This window comes from Schistocerca americana, chromosome 2 (genome assembly GCF_021461395.2).
Source record: "Schistocerca americana isolate TAMUIC-IGC-003095 chromosome 2, iqSchAmer2.1, whole genome shotgun sequence".
Taxonomy (NCBI): Eukaryota; Metazoa; Arthropoda; class Insecta; order Orthoptera; family Acrididae; genus Schistocerca; species Schistocerca americana.
Window position 1 is genome coordinate 1,052,031,376 of NC_060120.1, and position 20,487 is coordinate 1,052,051,862.

General features: G+C 40.5%; 1 protein-coding gene across 1 annotated transcript in view; it reads right to left on the reverse strand.

Annotated features, from left to right (window-relative positions):
• LOC124596466 (E3 ubiquitin-protein ligase UBR5) overlaps positions 1-20,487 on the reverse strand; it is a 354,797-nt gene that overhangs the window by 53,854 nt on the left and 280,456 nt on the right. The window contains exons 36-38 of the mRNA XM_047135607.1: positions 16,203-16,513; positions 6,609-6,778; positions 29-248 (exon numbers count right to left, since the gene is read on the reverse strand). Of these exons, the coding sequence (XP_046991563.1) occupies positions 29-248; positions 6,609-6,778; positions 16,203-16,513 (701 nt within the window). The remainder of the gene's footprint in view (positions 1-28; positions 249-6,608; positions 6,779-16,202; positions 16,514-20,487) is intronic.

The window sequence follows — 20,487 nt, forward strand, 5'->3', positions numbered from 1 at the left end:
AATTCAGTGAATAAGCTAACACCAATACCTTTCCAAGAGTAAGATCTCTTTGCTGAGAATTCCTCAGTTTCTCCATTTCACGGCGAAATTTCGCTTCCTTTACTGGGAATCCACCTAGCTCTGACACTACAGAACCTGGTTCAAGCCCTACATCCTCCATAAAGACACGACCAAAGAGATCGAGTGACAATTTCCAGCGTCCGAGCAGCAAATCATGTGACACAGACTGACCAATTGTTGGCTGAGGCCTGAAATGTATGTAAGACACAAAGATAAGACAATCTCCAGTCACAGTTTGAATACCAAAAAAAAATTCACTTTCTCCAAAATATGTTAAAATTTTGTTAAGAAATAACTTTTGTTGATCTTGTTTTTGTTGTGTTCTTCAGTCCATAGACAGGTATGGTGTAGCTCTCCATGCTACTCTATCCTGTGCAAGTTTCTTCATCTCCCAGTACATAATGCAACCTACATCCTTCTGATTCTGCTTAGGGTCTCCCTCTGCAATTTTCACCCTCCACACTGCCCTCAAACACTAAATTGGTGATCCATTGATGCCTCAGAACATGTCCTACCAACTGATCCATTCTTCTTGTCCATTGATGCCTCAGAACATGTCCTACCAACTGATACATTCTTCTTGTCAAGTTGTGCCACAAATTCCTCTTCTCCCCAATTCTATTCAGTACCTCCTCATTAGTTATGTGATCTACCCATGTAGTCTTCAGCATTCTTCTGTAACACCACATTTCGAAAACTTCTATTCTCTTCTTGTCTAAACTATTTATTGTCCATGTTTCACTTACATACATGGCTACACTCCATACAAATACTTTCAGAAATGACTTCCTGACACTTAAATCTATAGTCGATGTTAACAAATTTCTATTCTTCAAAAACGCTTTCCTTGCCATTGCCAGTCTACATTTTATATCCTCTCTACTTTGACCATCATCAGTTATTTTGCTTCCCAAATAGCAAAACTCCTTTACTACTAAAAGTGTCTCATTTACTGATCTAATTCCCTCAGCATCACCCGATTTAATTCGACTACATTCCATTATCCCAGTTTTGCTTTTTCTCATGTTCATCTTTTATCCTCCTTTTAAGACACTATCCATTCTGTTCAAGTGCTTTTCCAGGTCCTTTGCTGTCTCTGACAGAAGTACAATGTCATCAGCAAACCTCAAAGTTTTTTATTTCTTCTCCATGGATTTTAATTCCTACTCCAAATTGATCTTTTGTTTCCTTTGCTGCTTGCTTAATATACAGATTGAATAACACCGGGGATAGGCTACAACCCTGTCTCACTCCCTTCCCAACCACTGCTTCCCTTTCGTGCCCCTCGACTCATAACTGCCATCTGGTTTCTGTACAAATTGTAAGTAGCCTTTCACTCCCTGTATTTAACACCTGCACCTACAGAATTTGAAATAGAGTATTCCAGTCTACATTGTCAAAAGCTTTCCCTAAGTCTACAAATGCTAGAAATGTAGGTTTGCCTTTCCTTAATCTTTCTTCTAAGATAAGTCGTAGGGTCAGTATTGCCTCACGTGTTCCAACATTTCTACAGAATCCAAACTGATCTTCCCCGAGATCGGCTTCTATCAGTTTCTTCCATTCATCTTTAAAGAATTCGTGTTAGTATTTTGCAGCCGTGACTTATTAAACCGATAGTTCGATAATTTTCACATCTGTCAACACCTACTTTCTCAGGGATTGGTATTATTATATTATTCTTGAAGCCTGAGGGTATTTCGCCTGTCTCATACATCCTGCTCACAAGATGGCAGAGTTTTGTCAGGGCTGGCTCTCCCAGGGCTATCAGTAGTTCTAATGGAATGTTTTCTACTCCCGGGGCCTTGTTTCGACTCAGATCTTTCAGTGCTCTGTCAAACTCTTCACGCAGTACCATATCTCCCATTTAATCTTCATCTATGTCCTCTTCCATTTCCATAACATTGTCCTCGAGCACATCACCCTTGTATAGACCCTGTATACACTCCTTCCACCTTTCTGCTTTCCCTTCTTTGCTTAGACCTGGTTTCCATCTGAGCTCTTGATACTCATACAAGCGGTTCTCCTTTCTCCAAAGGTCTCTTTAATTTTCCTGTAGGCAGTATCTATCTTGTCCCGAGTGATGTATGCCTCTACATCCTTACGTTTATCCTCTCACCATCCCTGATTAGCCATTTTGCACTTCCTGTTGATCTCATTTTTGAAACGTTTGTATTCCTTTTTGCCTGCTTTATTTACTGCATTTTTATGTTTATTCCTTTCATCAATTAAATTCAATATTTCTTCTGTTACCCAAGGATTTCTACTAGCCCTTGTCTTTTTACCAACTTTATCTTCTGCTGCCTTCACTATTTTATCTCTCAAAGCTACCCACCCTCCTTCTACTGTATTTCTTTCCCCCCATTCATGTCAATTGTTCCCTAATGCTCTCCCTGAAACACTCTACAACCTCTCGTTCTTTCAGTTTATTCAGGTCCCATCTCCTTAAATTCCTACATTTTTTGCAGTTTCTTCAGTTTTAATCTACAGATCATAACCAATAAGTTGTGGTCAGAGTCCACATCTGACCCTGGAAATGTCTTACAATTTAAAACCTGTTTCCTAAATCTCTGCCTTACCATTATATAATCTATCTGAAACCTTCCAGTATCTCCAGGTCAAGTATACAACCTTCTTACACAATTCCTGAACCAAGTGTTAGCTATGATTAAGTTATACTCTGTGCAAAATTCTACCAGGCAGCTTCCTCTTTCATTCCTTACCACCATTCCATATTCACCAACTACTTTTCCTTCTCTTCCTTTTCCTACTATCGAATGCCAGTCACCCATGACTATTAAATTTTGATCTCCCTTCACTATGTGAATACTTTCTTTTATCTCATCATCATACATTTCATCAATCTTTTCATCATATGCAGAGCTAGTTGGCATATAAACTTGTACTACTGTGGTAGGCGAGGGCTTAGTGTCTATCTTGGCTACAATCATGCGTTCACTATGCTGTTCGTAGTAGCTTACCCGCATTCCTACTTTTTTATTCATTATTAAACCTACTCCCACATTACCCGTATTTGATTTTGTATTTAATAACTAATTGTATTTAATTGTAACTAATAATGTCAAAATGTTCTATTACTGCACAAAAGCTTACATAAATCAAGTAATACATCAGTTTCTTACAAAAACATGCTAAATCAAATTAAAATGTACACTATGTGATCAGAAGTATCTGGACATCCCCCAAAACATACGTTTTTCATATTAGGATACATTTATCATATTATGTGCATTGTGCTGCAACCTACTGCCAGGTACTCCATATCAGTGACCTCAGTAATCAGTAGACATTGTAAGAGAGCAGAATGGGGCACTCCGCAGAACTCAAGAACTTCGAATGTGGTCAGGTGATTGGGTGTCACTTGTGTCATACATCTGTACACGAGATTTCCACATTCCTAAACATCCCTAGGTCCACTGTTTCCAATGTTATAGTGAAATGAAAACATGAAGAGACATGTACAGCACAAAAGCGTACATGCTGACCTCATCTGTTGACTGACAGACTGCCAACAGTTGATGAGGGTCATGCCTCACCAACCTACATCAATACCTCTCCTCAGTGCAGCACTCCGTGAAGGATGGGCTGCCATTCCCCAAGAAACCTTCCAGCACCTAATTGAACGCATGCCAGCAAGAGTGGAAGCTGTAATCAAAGGCTAAGGGTGGGCCAACTCCACATCGAATTCCAGCATTACCGATGGAGGGTGCCACGAACTTATAAATGATTTTCAGCCAGGTGTCTGGATACTTTTGATCACATAGTGTAGTACGACTGGACCTTTTCTGCAGGCGTTAGACCATCACTTCAGTTTCAGATAATCTTTTTAACATTAGAAGAGGTGTAAAACAAGAACAAACGAAACACTAGTGCCGAGAAGCTTAATCCACAAATTATTGAATGAATGGACTGTATTCTCCATTTGAAACAGAAGATCTGAAGTAATGTAGCTCTTTACCCTCCATTCTGCACTAGTGGCTAGACATGCATGTATTTGACAAGCAACAAATGTGTGAATATTACTGTCACTAGGGTAAAGAGTAAAGGTTGATACAAAACATCTGCCAAATACTTGAGCAACTTGTGGATGAAGGACAAAGTTCTTTGAAAACATTTCATTACTTATAAAACAAACGACACAGCAACTACAAAGTTTAAGAGCCTTGTTATTCTATACTACATAAATAAAGTTCTCGTAAAATGTAAATACTTTTGTATTAAAGGAGACCACACACCAAAAATCAGAAGCACAGCGATGTTGATAGGCACACAAAAGCGCGCACGCACACGCACACACACACACACACACACACACACTCCTACATAACGGCAGGTATACTAACAGTGCCAATTTTTTGGCAGGCGAACTGATTGTGGTGAAGATAGTGTTGGGTAGGGTTTGGGAGAGGGAGCTGGAGAGCAGGGTGAACGTTGCCAGCAGCTTCAAGGGAGGTGGCCTGTTTACCGGCTAGGAATGTGGGAGGAAGGGGTGGCAGGTATATGGGCTGGCTCGACTATAGTGGGCAATGTGAAGCGGCACATGCCGATGGCGACATGGGAATGTGAATTGGGAGGGGGTGACAGGATACAGAAAGAGGAAATTGTTGGGTGGAAGTGCGGGGACACAGGGTTACCTGAGATGGAGGCCAGGGCGATTATGGGAGTAGCGAATATGAAAATGCAGGATTTCTCGGCGAATTTCTATGATAAAATCTTCTTGGGTTGACAACTGAGTCAATGTGTTATTCTCCAGCAATGTTTCAGCAAGTTTCTTCCTTGCCATCTTCAGGCGAAGTCTGCTTTGCATTGTGTTTTGTACAGGCCGCTATTTTCGTTTCTTACTTTGAAGTACATGAAGAGACTAATCCTACTCCATTAAAGGTTTTAAGTACGAGTCCCACAACACTAGAAAGGGTCAGCAATCCAATTGACCATATGCTAGTTTTGCTTTCAGAGGAGTACAAATCCAGGGTGTGGGCTGCCAGTCCTGTGGGAGGGACAGATTTGTCCGCATTTGCTCACATTAAAGTGTCTGCTCTATGAAGCTAACAGAGTGGCAGTTCTGGTGTTGCACTGTATAATGGAAGGCACGACATACAAAACATTAAGACAGTTTCATAGAGATGATGGATCTAATGAAGACATTCGACAACATAAAATGAGGCAAGATGTTTGAAATACTTACATAAACAGGTGTAAGCTGGATAATATACAATGTGGAAACAAGTCAAAAGGGATTCGTAAGAAAGAAAGACCAGCACAATAGTGCCAGGATTAAAAAGGGCAAAGGCACATAGGCAGACTTTTCCATTACTGTTGAAGTGATGGCAGAAAAAAAAAGGGGCCAAGAGTAGAAAAAATTAAGGGTGAAAGAATATAATTGGTGGAATTCTCCAATGACTTTGAACTGAAAATTACAACTGGACATTCTGCCCAGAAACAATCTCTCGTGTCATGTCTCCCCAAACACCTACCATTCTGCACATACTCACTGACTGGCAGCAAAGAAATGCCCCTACGACTCCGTACCACCCACGATAAGAACAAATGGATCACATTCTCTGCCAGGGTTTTGACTATTTCATGTAGTGTCCTTAAGTGAGAAATATCCTCCCTAGAACCTCAGAAAGCGGTATTCTGCCACCCATCCAACCCTCGCAATAACTTCGCCTGTTCCTGTTCCACCCCTGCTTGTAACTTGTTGCCCTGTGGCTCATATCCTAATAATATATCTATGCAAGACCTGTCTCATAGATCCTTCTGCTACCGCACACTCCAGTCCTGTCAAACTCAGCTGCAACCACTGTGCAGCAATCTATGTGGGCACAACTGTTAACTAGCTGTCTGTCAGCATAGATGTCCGCCACCAAACTGTGACCAAGAGATGGCTAGATCACGTAATTGCCGAGCATGCCCCACAGCACAGTGTGCTTGGTTTCCTGGCATCAACTTTTTCTAGTTTCTGTCCTCCAACTGCTTCTATGCCCTTTCTGCTCCAACTACGGCCTCAAACACACCTTTTTATTCTCTAGTGCACCTGCATAGTTCCCCCCCCCCCCCCCCCCCCCCCCCCCCCGATTCTCTATTTCCTTCCCTTTGCAACATGACCTCGTAATGCTGCACACAGTAGCCCACCATGTCCCTGTACACTCCCACAGGCAGCACCCCTATCACTCCATCCCCGTCCTCTTCATCCCATGCCTCTCCCCTCTCCTGTTTTTCAACTACTTAACCCAGCTGAGGTGGCTACTCACTTCAATCAGGCCCTAGTGCTCAAAGATCTCAGTGGCCATGTGTAATTTTTCTATGTCTGATACGCGACTGTGTTAAAGGGCCTCGTCCACTTTTAAATATAAATGTTGCTCATCATCCCATATTCTGAACAGCAATCAATCTTAACTCATATTGTTGTTATTCCATTCCAAATTTTCCATATGAAATAAACACTAATTAGGACGAGGGCACCTCACTTAGTATATTTAATAGATCACAGTGATTTTTTATAGTTTATGAGCATGTCTGCTCATTACCTTGACTGATCATTTACACGGCTGGTTTCCACAGTAACATTAGCCGATATATCCTGGTTATTCATACTGTCATCTGCTGCCGTACAAGCAGGAGTAGCTACTGACTGACGATTATCATTAGCTGTTGTCACGGGAATATCTGTTGCATCATTCCTCTGTGTACCAGAAACCTGAAACAAAACAAAACGTATTTGGAGTTATTACACCAACATTTTAATTTCATTTTATAAAACACTCTTAAAGTGTTCTGAAATACGATGTCACACTGTGCAAAATCTTTTTATGCATGCAATCACATTTAATGTCCAAAACATTTGATATGAAGTAGTTGTTGCAATCTTTAGTGGTTGCTCATCAGAAGTCTACTTTGTGTTCCAGGTCTACTACTATTTGTTGCTACAAATAGTTGTAATTGCCAAATATGTTTCCACAATGCTAACAAAAACATCAAGGCCTGAAAAGAGCACCAGACTGCTTCCATTTACATGTCAGTATGGATCAGGGTGACCGCACAGGTAGATCTCAATGTCAAATGCACACACTTAACACTACGCAACTGTCAGTACCTAAAGTTAAACCGGTAAACCATCTCAACTTTTGCTAGCGATCCAAGATTATAGTCATGTGAGGTCTTTTTGCCATGTTCGATTCCCTGGGATGTCTGCGTCCCACTCACTGGGTGAAAGAATATTGACAATAGCGGACATTAGAATTTTGGCAATGGTTTCCGGTTGCAGGGAATGCCACACTAGTGTTGCACATTTATACACTAATTCTACCTAAATATGCTCTAAGACAAAAACGACGCACCACAAATTGGTCACAAACTGATATTCAAACAGGTATAGATGAAAAATATGAAACTGTAAACCTTGGCGACCGATGGATAAATGTGTGATGCTGCAGTGTAATTTCACCGTGCAATGGCAATGACAGCAAATGGGCCACGTCTATACCAGGGCATAAAGTCTGTGAATTTCATCCTGTGTACTCAGCTGGACAGTAACTATGTCTCGCAGACAGGCCTGTGAACAATTTGTGCAGAAATCAGCATTTGAGAGAGAGGACGTGTATAGCTGGGTTCAACTAAGCCAGTTAAGAGTTAATTGGCAAATAGCTTGACATCTGAATAGGAGCGATGCCACTATTCAGATGATCTTGGCAGGAGTGGGTGAACCATGGCCGAACACAGTTTCAAGAATGTATCAGTTGACCTAGAGAGAAGACAGGATGCAGAACTTAGTAAGATTGAATGAAATGCATTACGATCATCAGGCATGTGAAAAAAAACTTAAAACCAAATACAACTAAATTATGCATACATGTTTTACTGTAGAGGAACTGAATAGGGAGGAAATTTAAGAACAGGATCTATTGTAAACAGTTAAATCAAAAACAATATTACATACTGAAACACTGAAAGACATGAAATAGAATACCAAGATTTGTTTTAAAAATAAACAAAAGACATCCATGATCATTTCAATGAGAAGTTAGAATACCTCTAAGAACATATTATAGAAATCGATGAAGAGATCACACCAAAACGAAAGATTATAATGGATAAATTTAGTGGTAAGCAGGGCAAAATTAAAAAAAATCTTGAATTGGAATCTCTGGTACTATACCAGTCATGTGTTAATAGTAGTTGCCTGGAACAATTTGTCTGCCTATGTTTTTCCACAAGAAAACAAATACAAAATGGACCTGACAAGGTGCAGATGGGACTAAAAATGAAATTGACTGTACGTTATCACTAAATCAAGAAATTTTACAGGATGTGACAGTACTAAAACGTTTTTTAAATTAAAGAGTACCTAGGTTCAAGTGATATACACATAGGAAGGCGTTCAGTGAGGATGATACATGATACTGAGTAGAGTGGCAGGGTACTATGTAACACGCCAGCCTAGTCTCACGATGCCCCATCTGCCTGTCATACACACTTTGTAGCATACACTGAATATTTACCATATATTAGACATTGCACAGTGAGGCTGTTTAACACATGTAGTGTTCAATAAAGGTGACAAAGCTATCACAATAAGCTTTAAGTTAAGAATCAACAGCAACATCAATGACACACAAATTTTCTGAGAGAATGAGAAACAGAACAGAACAGTGTTGCCATGTGGAGTGCTTATCAGTATTGCCAGCTGATATGCTAAATGTGGGACAAACTCGTCAGGCAGAAAACCAGGAATGTACACGGATCAGCCAGAACCTTATGACCACCAAGCTACTATCTGTATAAACCCGTCCAGGCATAGCAGTGTCACCTGGTGAGGATTGACTGCTAGGCAGACAAACGCATGGTGCATACAGTATCAGTGAGTGTGCTGTTTATGCGTAGAATGAGGAAGGTGCGTGAATCTACCCGAGTTTGACCGAGGGCAGATTATGATGGCCCGGAGGCTTGGCGCAGGCAATTGAGACCTGCATGACTTATTGGATGTTTGAGGATTGCTGTGATGAGTGTCTTCAACAGATGGCAAAACCACATCCAGACATGGGGTTGTGCAGCCACCCCCTCATTACAGATGTCGTAAGTTGGGCAGACTGGTAAAACAGGACATGCGGCGAACTGTGGTGGACCTAACATCAGAGTTTAATGCTGAGCAGAATACAAGTGTGTTTGAACACAGAGTGCAACGAACACTCCTAATGATGGGTCTCAGTTGCTGATTACCCATGTATGTGCCAATGTTAACAGTGTGACATCGGCAACTACGACTAAAATGGGCACATGACCATTGGTACTGGATGTTGGTGCAGTGGCAGAGCATTGCATGGTCTGACGAATACCAATACCTTCTTCAATGTGCCGGTAGGAGGATGCACACCCGTTGTCTTTCAGGGGAAAAGCTACTTGACACTTGTACTGTGCGATGGAGAGACAGGCTCGTGGCAGCTCCACTATGCTCTAGGGAACATTCACGAGGGCAGCAATGGGTCCAGGGGAGCTCGTGCAAGACACCATGATGGCCAAGGAGTATAGTACACCGGTTGCAGACCATATACACCACTTCACAATGATCATGTTTCCTGACAGCACTCGCATTTTTCAACAAGATGATGTGCCATGTCACCAAGCAGGAGTGGTTTGAGGAACACAGTGGTGAGTTCCAATTGATGTGCTGGCCCCCGATCTCTCTAGATCTGAACCCAATCGAACACATCTGCGATGTGATTGAAGGTGGCATCACATGGCCAGGAATGGGATGGTGTGGTTCAAGGAACACAGTGGTGAGTTTCCAATTGATGTGCTGGTCCCTCAACTCGCTAGATCCGAACCTGACTGAAGACATTTGTGATGTGATTGAAGATGGCATCAGAGCCCATCAAACTCCTTTCCCTGGTAATTTACAGGAATTAGGTGACTTGTGTATGAAGATGTGGTGTCAACTCTCTCCAGTGATCTACCAAGGCATCTCTGCCTCCATGCCACAACACATAGCCGCTGTTATCTGTGCCAAGGGTGGACATACTGGCCATTAGGTAGGTAGTCATAACGTTCTGGCCGATCAGTGCAGATTACAAGACCAACAGGGAGGCCATATCACATTATATCCAGTAATAATAATTTTCCTTACACTAGGTTCCATGACCACAAAGAATCTGTTTAATGCTCATAATGTGGTTTCCCCAAGGATGTAAAGTTTTTGCCAGAATTACACCCACTACAGTCCTCTTCCATGTTTTAAACAGTTCTCAGGCTCTACTTGCAAATAGACATCCATCAACAACATTTCTGCAGTGGCTACATTTTCACTCTGGGCTACACACGCACTGGCAGATATATTAGTGCACATACATTGCTGAGCATGTGCATCATGAAGTAATATCCATATTTGTAGCCTATTAGTTTGTCAACTGTATGTATTTTCAGAGTTGACAAGTGAACAAAGTATCATTTAAGAAAGGCTTAAAAACCCAGCAGTCCGTAAGTCAATGTCTTTTTTAAATTTAAATCTTGACAAAGCGTTTACAGTCCCAGTGGAATTGTGATATTAACATTAAAAAAAAATCAAGCAGCAAGTTTAACATAACTGAAACTGACTATAACACAAAGTTTTAAGACTTAAGAAAGGCAATATTTGGGGGTTTATTTCAACATTAATAGGGGTCAAGACATGAACAAGAAATGTAAATGAAAATAATTAAATGTCAGAAGTACTATCAAATGAAATATGGGTAAAGGAAAAGTCCATTTGAAATACGAGTAGAGGAAAGCCATCTGAAAATGATGATGTTTCATGAGAAATGATTAATGCTAGATGAAAAATAATACAATATTACAAAAGGAACTTGTAAAAATATTTAAAGAATGTTGTCTTATTTAGTTCACATAATGTTATTTTGGCTTGTCAGCGTTTTCGCTGAAATATGCTTTTATTAACTGGTGTTTCTCCTTAATCCTAATCTGTCAACAGCCCGTTATTCCACTCTAAATTTGTAGGTATTAAAACTCAATGTGACATTTTGCCTTTATGTACTTATATCGTGTATGAACTACAAAAATTCAAGCAGGGGGGATCCTATACTACCTGAAATCTTATTTCCTGTATTTTAGACCATTTTTAAAGCCTCTTGGAAATGGTAAAATCAAGGTTTCATTGTGACCGATTTAGCTACAACCTAGTGGTTGTTTCCAGAGCGAATGTTTCATTCTGCAGCAAAGCAAACAATTTTGAAAATTCTTGACAGATTAAATCTTTGCGACAGATTGGGACTCTAATCAAGAAGGAAAGGTTCTAGGTTTGTGGCCCATGTGGGCACATACAAAGGATACCAGGAAAGTTTTGCAATACAGCTTTATTAATTTTATTTTTTTGAATTAATTTCCGCCACACTGAAACACCTCTCCATCCTCTGAAACCAATCCCTGAACTAGTTCTCCCAAATTTCTGTAGGGAGTAAGGTACACTCATTTTCCCAAGCCCCTGTGCTCCTTTCAGCTTCATTTTTGCAGTACAAAATCACAGGGAGCAAGTTCTGGACTGGACTGTAAGGAGGGTGCTCAAGAAGTGTCAGTTCTGTCTTCCACAAATATTCGATACGTGCTTTGGCACGGTGAGCTGGAGTGTTGTTGTGATGGAGGAACCAGGTGTCCATTCTTCACTTCGGTTTCATTTAGCTGTGATTGTCTTCTGTGTGTCCAAAACCACATGCTCAACAATTCGACTTGATTTTAAAAAAGCTATCATTTGCTTCTTTACTGATCGGGAATTTCTGACAGTTACGGTTGTGTCGTCATCTTCAAAGACTCAAATTTTATTCTGAGTCTTGGTCGGCATGTCATAATAGTACAGCCAAGTCTTGTCACCGGTCACAATGTTATTCACAGACTGAGATTGTCCCTTAGAAAACTACGGAAACATCTCCCAGCACCAAGTCACATGTCACAAAATCTGCTCTTCCACTGGTCTATGCAGCACCCAGAGACAACAAACTTTCTTTAGTTGCAAACAATCGTGCAGAATCGAATGAATTGCTGGAGCATTTAGCCCTACAGTATCCTCTATCAGCTTATAGGTTACTTGCCTGTCTTTGTCTAGTGTTTTCCTCTCACAGCATCAATGTTTTCCTCCATAACTGATGATCATGGCCTTCCTGTCCTCTCAGCATCCTCCAGAGTAAAATTTCCTCTTTGTGATACTCTGTACCACCTGAATACAGTTGTACAATGTGGACACACACCAAGTGCAAGAGTCATTTCTTCAAAGCACTGGTCTATGTTTATACCACACGCAGAGTTGTACCACAAAACTGTCCGAATCTCAGTTCGTGACCACGATCCAAGACCAAGCACTTCAAGCTAATCCTGCAAGTGAATGAATGCGTCCACAAACTTGGCACAGCGGCTAAAATGCAAGTATGAAGTATTCTCAGAACACAGCAACAATCCTCCTCCTGCAACTAATTGTTGCTTCGTACTGCAGAACTTTCCTAGTAACCTTTGCATCAATCTGTCAAGAAATTTTGCTGCAGAGTAATCAATTCACTTTGGAAACAGCCCCCTTAGCTGTGGCTCGGCAATTTCTCCATGACACTTCTCTTGCTAGTAGTAGTAGTCTGGAAAAGTGTGCAGGAAAGCTTCAGTAAAATTTGGAATGTAGGACAGAGGAACTGATAGAATTGCAGCTGAAGCCGAGATGTGAGTCAGCCAGTAAGAATGTTGCCCAGCAAAGGCAAGGTTCCGGATTTGAGTTTCTGTCAGGTACACAGATTTGCTTGTCATACTTCGCTGCAGAGAGAGAGAGAGAGAGAGAGAGAGAGAGAGAGAGAGAGAGAGAATTATTCCAGGAAGTAATCCACTATCATACTGAATTTCCTCTGCTATAGAAGACTTTCAACATGTTCCACATCCTCCACCATCAGTCACAGAGTTCAGCAGATCCATCAAATACCTAAAACCGATGCTGACTTGTGGCCGAGAGGATATGCCAATAGAACTCTTACAGGGCAGTAGATCAGCTCTTGAGCTCTTAATCTTCACTCTGTTCTTTTCAATGGGAAACCCAAACAGCACCATGGCATGGCAAATGCTGCAATAGTTACCACTCTTGAGGAAGGCAATGGTGTAATCTACAGCAGTTGCTTCAGTGTATGTATGCTCTCCACCAAATGAAGAACCTTTGCTGTAATTCTACTGAACATCCTCCAACTTTCAGAGAATATACTCCCTAAAGAAGTAAGGCGTTTGCTTTTCCAGGGTACAACAGATACACTCTTCCATGCCATATAGACTTAAACAAGACTACTCCAAATGCACAAAATTTTGACAACACGTTGGGTTACACTCATACTAGTCTCCCAGGTAGCAGAGATGAACAATGCTGATCCACCTGGCACACCTGACATGCCTCAATGATCTACTGACTGCTTTGAGACCACATATGAAATTAGATTACATAGTAACAGGAATTGTTTAATTCCATGGGCTTTATACATCCAATTTTCATTTTTATTTTTATTTTATTTGTTAGTATATATGTTCTGATGTATGCTTGCATTTTCAACTGTTTTGAATGTTTAGTTCATTGCTGACAGTCGAGAAGCTTATATGTGTTTTTGAGGACTCAGAATTTTTACTTTTGAAAAACATGGGTGATAGAAGTTGCATTAAATTTTACTTGAAAAATGAAATAAAGTACATCAGCACATTCCAAATGTTGACTGTAGGTTTTGGTGAATCTACTATGAGTAAGGTAAGAGTTTATGAGTGATGTACACGTTTCCCAGGTCAAGAAGATGTTGAAGATGACGACTGCCCTAGATGCCGTAACACATAAATTACTGATGACAGAGTGGAAGCAGTATAGAAAATGGTTCTCAAAAATCACCAAATCATCATCAGGTTACTGACAGTATCAGTATATCCTCTAGCTCATGGCAAGCAATTTGTTCAGATGTTTTGGGCATGAAATGGTAGCAGTAGAGCTTTTTCCGAAATTGTTGAACTTCGACCAAGAACAACAACATCACACAGGAATTGCTGAATGAAGTTGACAATAATCCAAAACTCCTAATGAAGGTAATTGAAGAGAACTATGAAAGATGTCATTTTGCCACCACTGATGAGATAAAAACAGCACTGCTTAAGGAGCTGAACACCGTAACAAAAAGTGAGTTCCAGAAGTGCTTCTACAACTGGAAAAAGCACTGACAAGCGTTATTATATATGAGGGGGATTACTGTGAAGAGGACAAAGCTGATGTTACAAAAATTCCTATTACTTTTTGATCACACCTCAAATGAACAATTTGGACTGATTGTGAACATTCACAAAACCAAAGAAGCTTGTACAACCTGCTCCTGAAAGTACCACCTCAGATACCCAGCTCGATCAGCTAGACCACTTCTCTTACCTTAGAAGTTATCTCTCAGAACATTGCGCTTCTGAGGGGAGGGGAAGCACAATTGGGTGGGGGAGGCACAGTTGGGTAGGTGTGTAGTAGTAGGGGGGGGGGGGGGTGGAAGATAGAATTTATGTTGCCCACACAGCTTTTTGGAGATGTCTGCCAATGGGTCTTTCTCAATAAATAGTCACTAAACTGGTAGTGTAATAAGAAGTTGTTTCACGAATCTCAACAGGGAGAATTATATAACCAATGTTCGAGTTCTTAGAAAAACACACATGAAAAGTCGATATTATCAGACACAGTCGCAAAATCTGGTTCAAGACTGATGGCAGGTTTCTTCAACAAATTCTAAGCAGCAATCTCTGTACTGATAGAACACCTCCCACTGTGGCCGTCTAGTTTGCTACAAGGTTCAGCTCAACAAGCTCTCATATTTTTTCATTTGTTGGGCATGATCTCATGAATGTTTCACAATGCCAACACCATTTTCAATCAGCCAAACTGTTACTAAATAAGAATGGGATACAAATCATTCTATAACTCATGAAATCTGCCAAGTAACTATCTATGTAAAGAAAAACTTACTTAAAGGCACATATTGCAAGCAATTTCAGTTATGTTATCAACAATATTGAATGCAACTGTAGATTAGATTACAATTCTGTAGGAGGAGTGAAAAGTTTGTCTGTATACACAGAAGGAATATCTGCTTTAGCATATTTTATGATTACACTCTATAATGTGGTATGATTATGTTCATAATTTACCACATTACAATAATGAATGGAACTGAAAAACCTACCAAAGTAGATATTCCTTTCTTATAGAACAATTCTTTGAATCCTCTTTTTGTATATTAACAATCTAAAAATGAACACTGGCTGGTCAAAACCAGTACAGGCATTATAAAACAATCATATGACTGTTAGAACAAGATAAAAGAATATAAGCCCATCATCTCAAGACAGTACATCAAGTTTCTCAAAGACTTTAAAGAAATGTCCAACATTCAGCCAACTTAACTGAGGCACATCAATGAATGGGACCATACAAGGCAAAAAGTGGAAAATATGCCAAATATAATACCATTTCCAACTGGCAATTAGGCGTGACATATATTTTGTGCATGGACTAACCTTCTAAAACACCACTTCCAGGATACAGTTGCCACTAGTTTTTAACCAATTTTGTTTCCTTCTTTCTCTGCTGATGTGATGGAACTGCATATGTATTTCAGCTAGTGGGGCATACATCTACCATACATGAATTAAGACATAATGCAATGGCAGTAATATTCGCTGCAATTTAAACTAGCTGAATTAATCAAAACTTTTTTTTACCTCACATATTTGGAGGGAAAATGTGCCAATGACTCTACAGATGACAGCACCTGGGAATTATTAGTCATCTAGACTGAACAAACTGCAGCACACGTATACATAAAGCTTTCAAAATAAGTTTACTGAATAGTACTCAATGAAGGATATCATCATAGTGACAGTTATATGAGATCCTAGTGTCCCATCAATATTGTGCTGCAGAGTATACCCATTATCCAGTGTTCTTAAATAAATAATATAAAATAAGGGAGCTATACAAAAGAGTACTGAAAATTTCTATACTATTTAACGTCTCAATTCTAAGTGTAAGGCATACCCCAATTATTATTCAGCTAGTCATCCAAAAGGAATCTGAATTTTTCCAGATATAAATCAAGTCAATAGCTTACAGAAGATGTGGCGGGTCCTGGCCCAGCACGCACAATGACACTCTTAACAGGTGCTGTAGTTGGTGTTACGGAAGTCTCTTCAGGAGGAGTGCAAACACGGTTCTGGCCTGCAGGCTGGGGGCCCTCACCCTCTGGAAGTGGAATCGACGCTGTTGTCACACTGTTATTTGTGTCGCAAGTGCCCGTGTTGGAATTCGGTTCGAAGCAGGCCATGGCCGAAGCGAGTGCTACTGCAACTTTGTGCGCAGATACGATGATCGGAGCCCTTTTCTGTTCACCGAGAAGCCGGTGACCGTCTTCGTTGGTTGCTTCTGTAATAATATTGAATTTTGTGATAACCTTATAAGTAATATATTACAACAATGACAACAATAAACTCATTATGATATTATACACTCACAGATATATTATACACTCACAGACAATTAAAGTAGTAAAGGAGTTTTGCTATTTGGGGAGCAAAATAACTGATGATGGTCGAAGAAGAGAGGATATGAAATGTAGACTGGCAATGGCAAGGAAAGCATTTCTAAAGAAAAGAAATTTGTTAACATCGAGTATAGATTTAAGTGCCATGAAGCCATTTCTGAAAGTATTTGTATAGAGTGTAGCCATGTATGGAAGTGAAACACGGACGATAAATAGTTTCGACAAGAAGAGAATAGAAGCTTTCGAAATGTGGTGTTACAGAAGAATGCTGAAGATTAGATGGGTAGATCACATAACTAATGAGGAGGTATTGAACAGAATTGGGGAGAAGAGGAGTTTGTGGCACAACTTGACAAGAAGGACACGTTGATAGGACATATTCTGAGGCATCCAGGGATCACAAATTTAGCATTGGAGGGCAGCGTGGAGGGTAAAAATTGTAGAGGGAGACCAAGAGATGAATACACTAAGCAGATTCAAAAGGATGCAGGTTGCAGTAAGTACTGGGAGATGAAGAAGCTTGCACAGGATAGGGTAGCATGGAGAGTTGCATCAAACCAATCTCAGGACTGAAGACCACAACAACAACAACAACATGCCTCAGGACGATTTTAAAGTCTTACTGGACAAGACAATAAAATTACCTTTACCCTTTATACAAAATATGTGAAAACTGCAGCCAGCAATCACTAACATCTGTGCATATGGAAGAGCATGATTAGGTGGATTCTCATCAGACAGTCCACAGGTGTACTGGCAGTTCCCAGTGCCCTGTGGGTACTGTAATTCAATGATTGGACATGTCACCATTGTCATGTGTGATGACAATAGCAACATGTCTGATGGCCAAATTATTGTACCGGTTGGACATTTTGAAACAACAAACTAGCAGTACATCTGTGGACTTTTTGACCAACCAATATACCAAGAGAAACAGAAGAAACATTACTAGATTGTGTCAGCATACAGCTTTCTGTGTGTTTCATTACACTACTGGCCATTAAAATTAGTACACCACGAAGATGACGTGCTACAGACGCGAAATTTAACCGACAGGAAGAAGATTCTGTGATATGCAAATGATTAGCTTTTCAAGCATTCACACAAGGTTGGCGCCGGTGGTGACACCTACAACGTGCTGACATAAGGAAAGTTTCCAACCGATTTCACATACACAAACAGCAGTTGACCAGCGTTGCCTGGTGAAACGTTGTTGTGATCCCACGTGTAAGGAGGAGAAATGCGTACCATCACATTTCTGACTTTGATAAAGGTCGGATTGTAGCCTATCACAATTGCAATTTATCGTATCGCGACATTGCTGCTTGCGTTGGTTGAGATCCAATTACTGTTAGCAGAATATGGAATTGGTGGGTTCAGGAGGGTAATACGGAATGCCGTTCTGGATCCCAATGGTCTCGAATCACTAGCAGTCGAGATGACAGGCATCTTATCCGCATGGCTGTAACAGATCGTGCAGCCACGTCTCGATCCCTGAGTCAACAGATGGGGACATTTGCAAGACAACAACCATCTGCACGAACAGTTCGAAGACATTTGCAGCAGCAACACGGACTATCAGCTTGGAGACCATGGCTGCGGTTAACATTGACGCTGCATCACAGACAGGAGCACCTGCAATGGTGTACTCAATGACGAATCTGGGTGCAGGAATGGCAAAATGTCATTTTATCGGATGAATCCAGGTTCTATTTACAGCATCATGATGGTCGCATTCGTGTTTGGCGACATCACGGTGAATGCACATTGGAAGTGTGTATTCGTCATTGCCGTACTGGCATATCACCCGGTATGATGGTATGGGCTGCCATTGGTTACACGTCTCGGTCACCTCTTGTTCGCATTGACGGCACTTTGAACAGTGGACGTTACATTTCAGATGTGTTACGACCCGTGGCTCTACCCTTCATTCGATCCCTGTGAAATCCTACATTTCAGCAGGATAATGCACAACCGCATATTGCAGGTCCTGTACGGGCCTTTCTGGATACAGAAAATGTTCGACTGCTGCCCTGGCCAGCACATGTCTTGTCACAATACGCCAGCCACTACTCTTGATGAACTGTGGTATCGCGTTGAAGCTGCATGGGCAGCTGTACCTGTACACGCCATCCAAGCTCTATTTGACTCAATGCCCAGGCGTATCAAGGCCGTTATTACGGCCAGAGGTGGTGGTTCTGGGTTCTGATTTCTCAGGATTTATGCACCCAAATTGCGTGAAAATGTAATCACATGTCAGTTCTAGTATAATATATTTGTCCAATGAATACCCATTTATCATCTGCATTTCTTCTTGGTGTAGCAATGTTAATGGCCAGTGGTGTGTATGAAATCAAAGTTACAGAAAAGTAGCCACGCCAAATTTTGCAATGTCGAGAAGTTTTCTTATAACAGATAGAAATTCAAGCTTGAACATCAACCTCTTAGCACTGAAATGTATGAAGCTTGCTGTTATGCATTTGCCAAGTTTGGTCCGAGTGTAAAGAACTGGAAAATGAAGCCAAATCCATGACGCCATCTACCTGCACACTGCAATCTGTATATGTAACTTCTCGGCAAGTACAGCACAACTGTTCTTAAAAAAATTCCACCACATTTTTTTGGGCAGCTGATAACTGAAGATTTTATTTTTATTCGCCTGTACAACGACAATTCTGAGGGAATAGGTTTTTCAGATATTCCAGGCATCCAAAAGCATTTTATGTCAATGCTTTTACACACAAGCACAAAGTCTTTCAAGACAGATTTATTGTAATTAAATGTTCTTGGCATCCTGATTGCATTAATTTTCTATAAAAATCCAAAGTTTCAACGAATTCTACCACTGTCTTTGCCAGGAAGAGGCCCTAGCTTCAAGCTGCTGGGACTCAATCATCAAACAGGATGTGGCAACTGGAATTTAATAGATATGGGCTCAATGCTAAGCATCATGAATGATGTTTCATTGTTGGCACCAATGTAATCGCCAGCTGCATAGAGTACTATGCATTTACAAGTGTGAGATGCTGTTATTTCTTTGATGATCAGTCATGCTCATGAAGAAGACAACAGTGTATTTTTTTAAAAAAATTATTCTTATTAAAAATTCTTGTTTTTGAAAAGTGCAAAACACGTTTGAAAAAACTTTGAAACAACTTTTTGGCTGCCACTTGCAGACAGCTTTACAAAAGAGCACTTGCCCAACGTAGATTACTTAGGAAGTAAACAAAAATAGCACTATTTTTATTTCATACACAAATTTTTATGTTTTATGATATTTGTGGTTGAGTCTTTCTGATTCAACCTGAATTTTAAATGACACAAATAATTACAACGTTCAGTTATAACTGCGTTATGCCTAAAAGGCAATAAAAAACGGCACTCATTTTTATATAAGAGTGCAATATCATCAGGACAGAATACTGTTCTAAACTGAAACCAGCAATGAGGAACAGCCCACCTGCGTAAAATTCGTGAATGTGACAGGAAAAGTGGGAAATGATGTTGCTCCCCAGTTTTAACAAACCTGGGTTTCATAAAAAGTCTGCTTTTAAGGTGTAAACACGGAATGTTCTGCGAATTAAAAACCAGTTTCTATACAATTTCGAATGTATACAAGTGAGTTTCCAATTACTTTCAGTTTCACACTGGTCGTACTTTCTGTCGTGTGATGAATGAAACGGTAATCGATTAAAATGGTTGACTTGGACCCAGCTTGTAGTCAATAACTGCTTCCCTTGTAGCAGATCAGCAAATGCACTGAACAAATCAGAAATCTATTTAAGCACTGTATGTGACTTAGGTCATTTGATCTGACTTCCCACCTGTCCTACAGTAATATTCCGGCATCCACTGA